General features: G+C 37.6%; 2 protein-coding genes across 2 annotated transcripts; both read left to right on the top strand.

Annotated features, from left to right (window-relative positions):
* The first annotated feature begins 660 nt into the window (after nt 1–660).
* Nucleotides 661–6,157, top strand: si:dkey-13p1.4 (transmembrane protein 151B). The gene is made up of 2 exons (XM_052530093.1): nt 661–879; nt 3,627–6,157. Exons 1-2 carry the CDS (start codon nt 775–777, stop codon nt 5,178–5,180), a joined length of 1,659 nt encoding a protein of 552 aa, XP_052386053.1. The 5' UTR covers nt 661–774; the 3' UTR covers nt 5,181–6,157.
* Nucleotides 6,158–9,111: 2,954 nt separating this feature from the next.
* On the top strand, nt 9,112–14,408 carry heatr4 (HEAT repeat containing 4). Its single transcript, XM_052530087.1, has 11 exons — nt 9,112–9,243; nt 9,517–9,660; nt 10,068–10,235; nt 10,365–10,534; nt 11,963–12,067; nt 12,161–12,279; nt 12,354–12,534; nt 12,655–12,724; nt 13,326–13,515; nt 13,610–13,688; nt 14,109–14,408. Exons 1-11 carry the CDS (start codon nt 9,141–9,143, stop codon nt 14,199–14,201), a joined length of 1,422 nt encoding a protein of 473 aa, XP_052386047.1. The 5' UTR covers nt 9,112–9,140; the 3' UTR covers nt 14,202–14,408.
* The last annotated feature ends 4 nt before the right edge of the window (nt 14,409–14,412 follow it).

Here is a 14,412-nt window from a genome sequence, read left to right as displayed (position 1 = left end):
GTCTTCATATGCGTGTCTGAGTCTTTCCTCTGATCACTTTAGCAGTTTAGGTATACATGCACATCTGTTTATCATCACATAGACCCAAGTTTTTCATCAGTGAATTTAATCTAAGTTCATATTTTATTATTAATGTAACTTTTATTAATTAACTTAACTTTTAAAAAATGTCTACCGTGTAAAATGCTTAATATTTAACTAGAAGGATAAGTTAGAAATTATTTAATAGTTAAATTTATGTAAAACACACACACACACACACACATATATATATATATATATATATATATAGCTATATATATATATATATATATATATATATATATATAGCTATATATATATATATATATAGCTATATATATATATATATATATATATATATATATATATATATATATATATATATATATATATATATATATATATTTACAAAACCTATGGCAAAACAAGCAACATCTTTTCAATAATTATGCTGAGGTATGGATCACATCTCGCGCAGTTCAGAGGGTTCAGGATAAGCACAAATCAAAGAATCAGATTCGGTCTCCACGAGACTTCGGAGAGCGGTGGTCGGTTTCTCCTCCGCAGTCTCCCCGCGGTCTCCGCCCCCGGTCTGCCTGAATGGGAACACCCAGAGCGGGATCCCCGGCATTCCTGGCATCCTTCCCAAATACAGCACAGCCGGACAAAACAACGTCCTGAAGCGTGTTTTCACTGAGAAAAGCGGCGTATTGGAGATAACATATTTGACTGCAATGTTACACCTGCCGCAGGATGTTGTCTCTAGATCTGGAAACTGATACTACTGCGGAGGACACCGCGCCGAGCTCCCCAGATGGAGGCGCGGAGACACCGGCCAGTCTCGATGTGCTGGAAGAGGTATGACCTGAGTCTTATGAGTACTAGATGTGCCATAGTCATCTTGGAGCAGATGGGATTTCTGCATTTCATCCCCCTGTAGACTGTAATTGTCTTAGTGTGGCTTGACTGGCAGGTCACAGTAAAGGTATGTCTGAGATTGAGAAAATGTTCTTGTAAATCCACTTATATTTGTTCTATATAAGGAATTGTTAAATGTCATAGCTTTTGACCATTCCGCTGCTTCCAAATGATGCATAAACTTCATGATGCACAGGTTATTGATAAGCATCTATAATTTAACTCTTTTGAGTTCTTTGCAGTTATCAGAGATCACTGACTGCAGATCCTAAGTAATAAACCTCGGATGCAATGCTTGAATCTGAATAAGGTTGTGTGGTCTACACTGGCAGGAATGTTTTAACATGGTTTCATTTTGTGGTGGTGCTTGATGTACAAATTCCATAATGACAATAAACCTGAGAAGACTCCAAGGAGGACAAACAGACTGAAATTTGGAATTGCATTTGCATTTTACATTAGGTATAGCTCTAAATCTGTTGTCATATTCCCTGCACTCATCCGATTTGTGCATTGATCAACACCTCTGTGTACTGCTGTAATTATGGAATTGCCACTGTGGAAAAGATTATATGCCTGTTAGCTTGAGAATCACCCTCACCAAGGGGAGTTAGAGCAGATATGTTTTACTCTGTATTTTGGATAAATCCTTTCATATATCACACACTCATATTAAATAGCCTGGCATTGATGCTGATTCCAATCCGCATCTCTGATATTAATGTTATTGGTGCATATTGCCTTGTAAAACCTTTTGGTATGGCCTGCCAGTTCTGCTCTGTGTCCCTCAACTCATCTTTCACACAAATCCTGCTTGCTGGAACTCAGAACTGTGATTTTATCTTCTCTAAAAATTACATTCAAACTGGTACATCGATTTGACTTGGTAATATTAGATGTTATTCTTTATCTAAAGCAGGAAATATATATATATATATATATATATATATATATATATATATATATATATATATATATATATATGTATATATATATAGAGAGAGAGAGAGAGAGAGAGAGAGAGAGATTTAGATAGACATTTGGTATTCCTTGAGTCATTATCAAGTTTCAGCTGTAATCTGCTAGGCATCTTAGATCATAACCATATTATGTCCAAAGTTTCACCTATCCCAGAACAGCGAGGAGAAGAGCAGTTTTTATGCTTTTGAATGCTGTTATCTCTGTCAAATGTTTTCTCTTTCATGTGGGATCTCCATTATTTATGCTGCACCTCACTCTCCCCTCTTTAAAAGCCTTTCAACCATTAGAAATATCAGAAGCTGTAATATTAACTGAATGAGATAAGTACCATACATTCTTAACTCATGCAGATACAATTCTAAGCCATAATCTCAGATACAGAATCCGTGATTTACTCAGAACCAAAAATTCTCAGATTTTTGATCAGTTAAATTAAATAAAAGCAGCCTCTTTATTTATGTTCAATTCAGTGAACTCATGACAATAGCTGACATTTTTTGTAATACTCATAATTTGTATTCAGAAGCTCTGTACCCTTGAGTGAGATTCAAACCAAGGTTCAGAATCAGGAGCAAAGGTCCTTGTACAATTACGAATAACTTCTGCGCATGAATTTATTCTGCGATAAAGAGTTGTACCAAGTCCAGAGTAAGCACACAAAAGCATTGCTGAGCTATTCTCCTGCAGGTTTTGAATACAAAAAAATAAATAAAAAATTGATAGATTTTGTCTGGCATTGATTGAAGACTTAAGACAAAGTTGCAATGACATCCACCATGTTTTGCATCATCCATATCATTGCTGGATACATATGATTTTCATGAATTGTAAAGGGCGGCAGGAGTTGCAGAATAATGTTATAAAAATTGAATTACCTTTAAAATGGTCAAATGGTTATCTGAAGCAAGTTTGTGCTTGTCTTAGGTTTAATAAATGTAATCTGAAGACTTTGTGCCAGGATGTACTGGAAGTAATTAAGTCTGAACTGAAGGATTGCTACAAATCTTCTGTCTTGTCAGGCCTCGCTTTCTCACATAGATCTTTATCCCTAGTCATGTTAAGGGTTTACCGTCAGAGCGTTGTATGCACTTTATTTGAATTAGACTCAAATCAATGTGCATAGACTTCATTTAGAAGTGAAATTTATTATTTATTTTTTATTTTTAGAGTTGTATATTAAGCGGTTTCATGTAATAGGATATTTAAGGAACATAAGATGCACTGGACATCTGAGTCAGTATCATTTTAGTAATGTATATGTGTGTGTGTTATAGTATTTATTAATATATTAAATTAGCTTTTGTTTTTATGGTTTCTTTAAAACATTGTTTATTTTATTTTAAGTTTTAGTAATTTTGTCTGGTTTTTATAACTCTGTTTAGCATTAATTCATTATTATTTAAGTTTTAGTCATTTTAGCACTTAAACTTATTTCAGTTAGTTGGCCAGGCGACATTTCTCATTTTAAATTATATTAGTTTTCAACTTTATTTCAATTACTAAAAACAATGACTAAAAATAGTTTTAGTTAACAATAACAGCACTGATCAGAAGACATTTGGTCCTTTTGTCCAATATCATTGCCTCATATAAGTGGCACTAAACCTCTGATGGTTTTTGTATTCATTACCTCTTGTTTTCTTATTCACAGCAAGCCGGTGTGCCTAGTAAATATGCTGATTACTATTTCTCATTATTCCTTGTAGCAATGGCCAATAAAGCAGTCCCTGAGTGCCTCTATGTGCCGCGAGACGCACTGGCGATGCCTTCTCCTTTCACTGCTCATGTACAGCTGCCTGGGTGCCGTGGCCTGGTGTCAGCTCACACAGGTCACCAAGCTGAGCTTCGATTCCTCCAGTACTTCCCTCACAGCCTCAATGAACTCTCTTAGAGGAGGAGGTCGTGCCATGATATACCACGACAGCCCTTGCTCTGATGGTTATGTGTACATCCCCTTGGCCTTCCTGCTCATGCTCTACGCCGTTTACCTTATGGAGTGCTGGCACTGTCGTGCCCGCAGCGAGTTACAGTGCAAGGCCAACGTTGAGAGCGTGTACGAAAGGGTTCTGCGCATGCGTCAAGCCCGACCGTGCGTCTGGTGGAAAGCCATCAGTTACCATTTCGTACGCAGGACTCGACAAGTGACGCGTTACCGGAATGGAGATGCCTACACGACCACGCAGGTTTACCACGAGCGTGTTAACACACATGTGGCAGAGGGCGAGTTCGACTACAGCCACTGTGGAATGAGAGACATCTCGCGCAACTTGCGTGGGCTGGAGGCACACGTGGCGACACGGTTGCATTTCTCCAAGTGCTTCAGTTTCACAGGAGCGGGGCCTGAAAATGCTTACCTCAACCAACGCGCCAGGTTCTTCTCGGAGATCGAGGGACTGGATGATTACATGGAAGCCCGCGAAGGAATGCTACTGAAGAACGTCGACTTTAAAGAGCACCTTATAGCTTATGTGGATCCCGACCAATTGCCGTGGTACACCTCGCGGGTGACCTTCTGGTTAGCAGCTCTCCTCATGCTCTCCTGGCCACTGCGAGTGCTGATCGAGTACCGGACGGCGTTTGTGCACTACCAAGTCGAGAAACTCTTCGGACTAGAGTATAGCAACGACAGCCCGTCTCCAGAGGCAGACGCCACCACGAGGAGCAATCGCTACGGCCTTCCGAGAGCAGAAACCGTGGAGAGTACAGAGCTGGAATGGCACATTCGTTCAAACCGCCAGCTTATACCAAGCTACTCGGAGGCCATGCTAATGAACCTGGGGACTTCTGGGTCAAACCACAGAGACAGCATTTCCTCCAACCGCTTGCTGTTGGATAGCTGCTCAGCGCAGAGCTATGGGACGTTGGTGCAGAACTGTGAGCACTGTTGCCAACGGGAAGGCGGGCGAAGACGGCCGACTATCAGCTCTAGCTGTTCCTCCATCTTCTCTCGCCACACCTTCCACTCCCGTTTGTCCCTGGACACCTCGCACTTCTCGCTGTGCCGCATGTATGGCTCTAGGCGCACCATGGGACTGTGGAGGAGCCGCAGTAGTACACTTACAGAGCGCTGCTGCCCCGATGAGCAGTGCTGCAGGTCTTACACCAGTCAGCTTGCACTTAACGACAGCCCGCCGAACTACCAAGACGCCCGCTTCTTCCCAGTCCTTATTGTACATCGGCCTGAGGGCTGTGGAGACTCCTCTGAGGTGAGGAGGTATTATGTTCGGAGAGGCTCCTGTTGTGTGGAGACTTCGGTTTAAAGTGGCTTGAAGCGGTCGATAGAAAAAGTTTGTTAAGCATTATTATTTGCACTATGCAGAAAGTGGACTTGATGCCGAACGGATGAGGTTTATTCTCATGAACTTTGTCTTGCTCATGTGCAAAACTGTGGCTTGTTCAGTGCAGCACTGAAGACTTTTCCGTTTACATTTTGATTTCAACTGAAGGGCTGGATTGGAATTATCAATAAATAGAGCAAGCTCTTCATACTATTTATGAACAGCTGGCTGACAAATACTGTATGTCAGTTTTAATAAATTCATTTAAAAGGAGATCTATTAACAAAAACATTACATTTTATGTTAAAAACATGCATTGCTTGTTTGTGGCCACTGAATGTAAAGGTAATGACTACTGATTTGCTCAAAAGACATAATTAAGAGAGAAAATGTATTCAGTAGCTGCCATTTTGCCTTTGTTTCTAATCTGAAATTTTTTTAAAGAAATAAATAGATCAAATACATTAAAATTACACACACACACACACACACACACACACACACATAAATATATAATTGAAGACAAAGATGAACAGTATTATTACTGTCATTTTCAATATTATTATTATTTCATTTTGATAATGCTAATCCACTGAACATATATGTTGGCATCAAAGAATTGTCTTTGATGTCTGGTTTATATAAGTGGCAGTTTACTCAAATTGTTTCAAAGAAGCAAGTGGTAATGTATGCATCTTGTTGGAAACAGCAATATGGTTCTTCACACCTTGAGAAATCATTAGTGAGTGTCTCTGTAACAGAAGACATCGCATTTGTATTACACTGGCTCATCAAATGAGAGAGACTCATCAAATAACAATCGCCTTTTAAACTAAATGTTATGGCCTGACCTGTATGTTTGAAGTATGGATGTGAGTCAAGAAGTCAAGAAATGCTGTTGAAATGGCAGTGACTGTTAAAAAATAGTGCAGAATAAAATTGCTCCAATGCTAAAACATTAAAATGTCTCCCAACCATTTTATCCATGTGATTTGTTCATTCATATCATCTATCTACCAACATTAAAACCTCCCAAACCTCATCAGTGGGTACTTAATGTGGACCCTATACCAGAAAGCAACTGTTTTACTTGCGATTAAATTAATATTTTTCGTGAACAACTTATTCTCCATAAATTCACACATTGACTCATATATTTAGTGCTGAATTAATCTTTTGAAGCACGTAATTGATTGTCTTCCTATACCTACAAAGAACAGGACGACCAAATACTGTGACATCTGGTTCATGAGTGAAATTGATCATTTTTTTTAATGCTTTATTCAGTAACAAAGAAACACAACATTTAAATAATAACTGATAAAACAAAATAATAATAATAACAACAAGAAGAAAATCAGTAAAACATACATATAGATTACAAAAAAATAATAAAGTAATTAATTTTTTTTAAACACACACACACACACAAAAAAGAGTAAATATATACACAGTTGTATTTCAATTAAATTTTAAGTCATTTCAACAGTTTATAGTCTTTTTGCTCTGCTGTTCCTTACACCCTCCAATGATTTAAGATATTGACAATTGTATATTTCTTGCCCATCATCATTTATAAATGTGATATTTCCCTAAGATAATAAACCAATTAAGAACAATTTTGTGCAAATAAACTCAAAAAAAAGAAAAAAAATATGACAAATAGTCTCATCATTCAAAATACAAAACTGACATTTCAAATCAATATCTTTCTTTATCGCATTATCTTTTTATAACCTGGGTAAATACAATTGATAATTTTAAATGAAACCTCATGAATCTTATTGATAACACACTATCTCATGGAAACCAAAAAAGCCTTCTCCCACTTAATGTCCCTGAACATTCCTGAAACTTTTAGCTGGGGATCTAAGTGAATGACAATCTGCCTGAGGAAATTATTGTTAGATATTTTGTTTTACAATTTTTTTATCAACAATACATATATATATTATATATATTTTGCTTAGGGGGTATGCATGTAATGTAAGTGAATGATAACCGAATTACTGTGACGTAAAGACGTTACTGAACGTTTTAAAATGTATTCAGTATATTGTTGTTTTTAACAAAGCGAATGCTTCTTGCAATGACGTATTCACGTGACACATAAAAACAAAGAAACGTGTCGCCACCTACTGGCCCCTAATAATTATTAGTGCGTGAATCTTTTTGGTGAACGGATTCAAAATGTTCGACTCACTGGGATGAATCAAATCTTCTCCTGATGAGTTGACGTCAGGAGCCGAAACAAGCGCGTCTTGTTGCTATGCCAACATTTGAGCGCTGCCAGAGCTTAAGTGACTTTTTTCAGCGACCTGCTTTTGTTTTCTTGTTTGATATAAAATGCTTAGAAAAAAAAACTTTTTAACGTGAGCCCTGTGCTGAGGCTTGGAGACGTGATTTGTGTCGGTAGGTGACATCTCATGACTTTTTTATTTTTATTTCCCACGTTATATGGGGTTATTTTTATGTAGGTTAGTGATTTAAAACGGTATCCTGAATTATTTTGGGTTTTTTTTAGCCGGCAGTCTTTAAGAATCAATTAATGAATTTCTGTTTGATCATGGTTTCCTTTTTTAGACAACTTTCCATAAGGCATCACCGAGAATCATGAATTTACAGCATGCAAAATGGAGATCAGAGCACCACAGCAAGTGCAGAGAGGACCGTCTGTACAAACAGCTTCTGAATAATGCAAGCCAAATCCTTTCTTTCTCCGATGAAGTTATGGACGAGATGGGGGCCATTTCATTCAGAAACGCTGACTTTAGCTGGCTTTTCCATGCCACTGGCCCCTTAGCTCCAGGTAACGTTACCAGATTAAAGAAAATAAAGAGGCATGAGAACAATGACAAACCCTGCAACATCAATTGTTTTACCCAAGAGTGCAGCAGCATTTCAGTAGAGGCTCCTGCGGTGAACACTAAGGTACCTTTCATAAGATCAAAGCAAGATGTATGATGTGTTCAGAATTAAAAACTGTTCAGGGTGTTGAATGTGCACACCTATTTAAAGGAGTCCCCTGCAGAGGACTGGGAAGCCCAGAGCAGCAGGTGGCAAGAGTCTGCACAAAATAAAACAAGTCAACTATTACAACTGAGAAAACACAGGTAGAACTATTTCATCGAAATGGGTTTCTAAATACAGCACCCTTAATGGGATAGGTCACTAAAAAGTTAAAATTCTATCAACATTTACTCAGCCTTATGTCGTTCAAATCTTGCTTTTCTTCTGTGGAACATAGAAGAAAATGTTTAGAAGAATGCTGGTAAGCAAACAATTTCCGTTCATTTTCACTTCCGTTGTATGGACAAAAATACAGTGCAAGTCGATGGGAGCCAAAACTGTTTGGTTACCATTATTGTTCTATATATGTGTTCCGGAGTAGCAAAATAAAATGCATAGCATACAGGTTTGTAACTACATGTGGGTGAGTAAATGATAAGAGAATATTCATTATGGATGGACTATTCCTTTAATGCATTCAGTTACTTAGTCCAAAACCAAAGCCACACTGTATTCCACATAGTTTTTTTGTGGTGTCTGTCCTTATTTAACAGAATACCAGGTAAAGTGCTCTCTCCAATAAGCACAGATGTGCAGAACCGCTTAAATAAGACAGCAGCCACTTTGACCAGCAAGCACATTGAGATCCCACAGGCCCCTCGGCTACAGGATATCTTGAATCCAAGTGCTGGCATCCATGCCACAAAGAGCGACTCTGAACAGGAGATCTTCTCAGGTAGACTTACATATGTATAGTATCTTGATGTGACTGTTTACTTACAGTCAAGTAATGTATTAAGTACATTATTAGTGTAAAAAAAATCATTAAGACATGGAAAGTTGAAAGGTCCATATGTGGCTCAAATATTTATGCTTCTGGTTCCATTTGTTTTAGCAGGAACTGTTAGGACGGTACAAGTGGAACAGCGATGGATGGATCGGCCCACTAAAATTGACTCTGCCCTCAAACAATCTGTGGCTGAACTTGCCACACTTCGCTATGCAGTTGATCAATGGAGGAATGCCTGCAACATTAGTAAGTGTTTCTTTTCTTAGCTCTGAGTGCCATACCTCTACATATCTTATTTGTAATGGTTATAATCTATTAATAAACTGCACTATTTTTAAGTTAAAATTTGCTTATAAAAAACATTGCTGAGATTTGTTAGCTATGAAGCAGAATGATATAATATCCAGTGTGTGTTATTAGCAGGAAAGCACCTTGGATACTTTTATGCATTTTATTGTTTTTGCATCGATTGCTCACACGGAAACCCCTTTTGGAAAATCATTGTTTTGTTTCATATAGAGTTGCCCTTGCAGAGAGTGACCATCGAAGGCCTAAAAGGGGCTCTTAGTGACCCTAATTGCCCAGTACGGCTGGAAGCCATAATAACTTGTGCTTTGGGAGCAGTTAATGGACCACAAGAAGAGCTTGACCCTGGCAAAGCAGGTAAACCTGTCAACTAAAGACATTTTTCAATGCATACAAAATAAATAATAATATGATACAACATGCCATTCAAAAATTTGGGGTCAGTAAGAATTAATACTTTTATTCAACAATGATGCATTTTATTAGTAACAACAGCAGAGACTTTTACACTAATAAAAAAAATGTTGTTTTATGCATCACAACATTAATAATAATAAGAAATGTCTTTAGCACCAAATCAGCATATTATAATGATTTCTAACGCATCATGTGACACTGAAGAAATGGTTGCTAAAAGATTTAGCTTTGCCATCACAGTAATAAATAAAACCCTTTTAAAGCATTAATTAAATAAGGTAGGAACTAAATGAATAATAGTATAGAATATTACACAAAAAGTGACAGCTAATTCCATCTTTGCTCAGGTAAGGGATGCAAACTGAAGGCAGTTCCTCAAGAGCTGCTGGCTCTCATTGTCTCGGCGCTTGATGACCCAGTGAAGAGAGTTCAGATGGCTGCTACAGTGTGCCAATATGCCATGAGGACACCTAACGCACGTGCCAGAGACATACTACGGAGCACATTGAAGCAAGGTCTGTAGAAGTATAAAAATGCCTGAAACAAAAAATGTCAATTAAAATAACCTTAATTAACGACACAGGTACAACTGTCTTTTCTACTCAGATGTTGACTCAAAATAACCATCATATATTCTGACTCAGACCCTTCTGGCACAGGTGCAGACAGCTGGGTAGCTGCACAGTGCTTGGCGATAGACGGTGATACGAGTCAAGCTGTCATACAGAGACTCTTGTCACAGCACTTTCTCAGAGACGCTACTTCAGATCGCGAGCAGTCTAGGATGCTACTCTCCAACATTAGCAGCAACACTGTGAGTGACTCTCTTATGGAATTACATTTGTTTCAATAATAGTGAACGAAACTTTATAAAACTGAACGTAACTTTTTCAGAAACTATCAAAAATATGCCATTACAAAAGAAGAAGAAAAAACAATGAAAATGAAAAAAAATGAACTCAGTCGCACAAATTTAATAGGCTCTTCAAAAATACTTCATTCTTTGTTAATGTTTTTTAAAGATTAGTTTTCGCTAATCATGGATTCTGAATTCATTGGCACAGATTTCGCTTACGTTTCGCAGTTTTTCGTTTGGTGTTTTGACACAAACCTCTCGTGGGGGCGGGCTTAACAGTGATCTACTCTGATTGGATAGTGAGCTTTTGATGGACAGGTGCTCTCTGACCGGGAAGTACACAGACGCCACTCAGTGGCGCACATATTGGAAATCTCTCGTGATTGTGATTTGTATTACTAAATATGTAAATAATATTTGATCTTCGATCGTCTCAGTCTGTAAAGATGAGTTCTTGTCCTTCAAGGCAGCCTGAAGTAAGTTTGTGTTATTATTGAAACAAATGTAATTCCATACTCGCTCAGTGGTTTTTGATTAAAAGTACTAGTTTATCTAATTCACATAAACTCATTTTTCAAACACCATAGTTTAAAAGTTTGGGATTTGTAGGATTTTATTTTTGAAAGAAGTCTCTTAGGCTTACCAAGGATGCATTTATTTGATAAAAAAAAAATATCTAGTAACAGGGCAATATTGTAAAATTACTTTTTTTATTTGAATACATTTAAAAATTGTAAATGTAATTTCATGCTGTGATGGCAAAGCTGAATTTTCACCAATTACTCCAGTCTTAAATGTCACATGATCCTTTAGAAATCAGTCTAGTAATTCCAGTCTCTGCACATTTTGTATGTATCTCTTATCACTTCAGACGTTTGTTCTAATCAACCGTAATTTCCCTTCGAAGTGGACTTCACAGGATATTCCGCCATGATTCCAGTATGAAGGGAGTGTATATGTTCTATTCAAAGGGCATTAAAGTGTGTGAGACGTTCATTTAAATTTATATACTGAGGTATATTATGTCACACTTCTCTAATAAGTTTCGTCTGTCGCAAATCTGTGAATGAATGTTCCGAAATGTGGTAAACTTCAGTGGATTTCCCTTGTTCAGGGAGTAAGACCACTGTGCAGATATGCAGACCAGAAACATATGCTGGAATAGAGAACCACTGATCTATTATGTTCATTTGCTGCTCAAGAAACATTTCTTATGTATGTTAGTTCAAAAGAACAGCATTGATTTGAAATAGAAAAATTTGTGACATTATAAATGGTTTTAGTGTCACTTTTAATCAATTTAATGCATCCTTGCTGAATAAAAGTATTATTTTCTTTAAATATATATATTTCTACTCAAACTTTTTCATGGTGTTTCCCATCCAGACACTGGTGCGCTCTCTTCTGGCAGAAGAGTTAAACAGTGCTAACTGCAGAACACGAGTTCAGGCCTGTGCTAGCATTGCACAGCTCAGAAGTCCAATAAACAAGGTATCACAATGTAATTCTTTTGCACATTTCAAACGACTCTCTACCTAATTTCTCTAATGATTGTAGAAAATATTAGAATTGCTTTTCATGCAGGATCTTTGCAACAAACTGATATACATGATGTGGAACGACTGGAGCTGTGCTGTTCGTCACGCTGCAGCGCTGGCTCTGAGTAAAATGGATGCGGCCAGAGAGATGCACAGTGAGCTGAGGTGACAATCTTTACCCAACAGACACATCAGAGGGTTTGGATTCAGTTCATTCTTAGCATGCAATATCTCCACAGTGCGAAACTGAAGGAGGGTCCAACTGCTTGGCGGGTGGAAGCGCTGATCTTCATTGGTCAGCTCAGTATAATGACACCCAAGCTACTGCCTACATTCCTGCGGTGCTTTAATGATGACTTTGTGGCTGTGCGTAAACAGGCTTGTTTGACTGCAGCATCTCTAATGATGGATGACCAGTTGGTGAGGAAGTAAAGCAGCTGTGTAGATGCACAATAGATCTTTGATGGTATATGGACGATAAAAGACTGTGAAAAAGAACCTGAGGTTTCGCTTGAATGACCACATAACACATGTTTACAGGTCCTGGATCAGCTTATGAACCTGATGCAGAATGATCCATTATGGGAGGTGAAAGTGGAAGCAATTGATGGTAAGCTTGAAAATGTGTTAAAGGAAGAGTTCATCCAAAATTGAAAAACTGTACTCACTCTCAGGCCATCCAAGATGTAGATGAGTTTGTTTCTTCATTGCAACAGATTTAGAGAAATGTAGCATTACATCACTTGCTCACCAATAGTTCCTCTGCAGTGAATGGGTGCCGTCAGAAGGAGAGTTCAAACTGCTGATAAAAACCTCACAATAATCCACACGACTCCAGTCCATCAGTTAATATCTTGTGAAGTGAAAAGGCTGTGTTTGTAATAAACAAATCTGTTTTTACATCGCTTCCAGATAAAATATATGGCGTCTATCCATATTGTTCATAAAGTTATCTCATCTGAATCAGGAGAGAAATCAAATCAAGCACTATTTACAAGCAAAAACAGTTCTAAACAAACTTGATGTGAGGTGACAATGGTGAGCAAGTGACATTAAATCTATATTTTTTCAAATCTGTTCTGATGTAGAAACAAATTACAACACATTGGATGAGTAAATTTTCAACATTTTTATTTTTTTTTTGTAAGCTATTCTCCTAATCAGTTAATGTGCAGCCGTTTTGTGTCTACTAATGTTTTTATTAAATTAAGCTTTAGGGCAAATAGGTTGGATGAACCCAGCTCTCCAGGAGTTGCTGATGTGGGCTGTACACCATGAGGAAGAGCCCAGTGTGCGCATTGCTGCCTGTAAGGCCCTGAGCACTCTAGATGCAAAGGGCCCAGAATTACAGCATTTTCTACAGGAGCGTAATGCACTGGAACCCAACGCTGATGTGCAGAGGTGTGTATTTATACTAGGCCACAATCATTACTGTACGTGTATTATATAAGTAAAATTGTTTTCTGAACGTACTTTAACAAAATTTCTTACTAAGGCACATTGAAAGTCTTCTGAAAAAGCATGGATACAGTCTGGGGAGAAACGAAAGCAAGATTGATGAGATAAAGCTCCAGGTTAGTACACTTCAGTTTTACCATGGCTTCAAGCACCGAAGCTGCTGGTTTATTCATCAGTGCATTTCCTTCTAGAACAACAGTTCTCAACCTTTGCCCAGCACAATAATCAAATTCACTAACCACAACTGAGTTTGTGATTCCAAAAATGTCAAGAACTGTTTTAAAAAAAAATATTCTAAATAATAATATTAACCTGTCCTTCAGTAAAAACAATACATTTTGATGACCACATTTTAAGCTTATCCTGATTTTAGCATTTTAATTTAGAGTTAGATTATTTTAATATATGAATAATAATTTATTAATTTAAATACTTACAAATCATCTTGTGGCCCCCTGGCTGAAAACCACTGCTACTTTTTTTTTAATGAATAACGTCTCACTAACTGAAATAACACTTTCTCTCTTGTTCTGTAGGTGGAGCTGTTGTGTACAAAACACATCATTACACAGAAAGTGCTCTTAATGGAAGAGAGGGGAAAGCAGCAAGAGCAAAAATTATTGTGCTGAATTTATGGTTTCATTTGTCATGCTATATCAAATATTATATATCCAGAATCAAATCTTTTAAGTTTTTCCACCTAAAAATCACCCACTGCTATCGCATACAATCAAGTAAGCAGGCAAGTAAACTTGTTTTGATGCATCAGGTATAGCTGTTCACTAACTTATGATACACTGATGGTAAATTAAGGTATCAGCAAAAGGAAATTATGTGTAG

Source organism: Carassius gibelio, chromosome A17 (assembly GCF_023724105.1).
Source record: "Carassius gibelio isolate Cgi1373 ecotype wild population from Czech Republic chromosome A17, carGib1.2-hapl.c, whole genome shotgun sequence".
Taxonomy (NCBI): Eukaryota; Metazoa; Chordata; class Actinopteri; order Cypriniformes; family Cyprinidae; genus Carassius; species Carassius gibelio.
This window is presented reverse-complemented; position numbering and strand designations above follow the sequence as displayed.

Bases quoted from the DNA above. Each gene is read 5' to 3' on its own strand.
- si:dkey-13p1.4 (XM_052530093.1), top strand. From the start codon at position 775: ATGTTGTCTCTAGATCTGGAAACTGATACTACTGCGGAGGACACCGCG. The intron at 880-3,626 runs GTATGACCTGAG...TATTCCTTGTAG, and splicing joins GTCTCGATGTGCTGGAAGAG to CAATGGCCAATAAAGCAGTC.
- heatr4 (XM_052530087.1), top strand. From the start codon at position 9,141: ATGGATCGGCCCACTAAAATTGACTCTGCCCTCAAACAATCTGTGGCT. The intron at 9,661-10,067 runs GTAAACCTGTCA...ATCTTTGCTCAG, and splicing joins GCTTGACCCTGGCAAAGCAG to GTAAGGGATGCAAACTGAAG. The intron at 12,280-12,353 runs GTGACAATCTTT...ATATCTCCACAG, and splicing joins GAGATGCACAGTGAGCTGAG to TGCGAAACTGAAGGAGGGTC.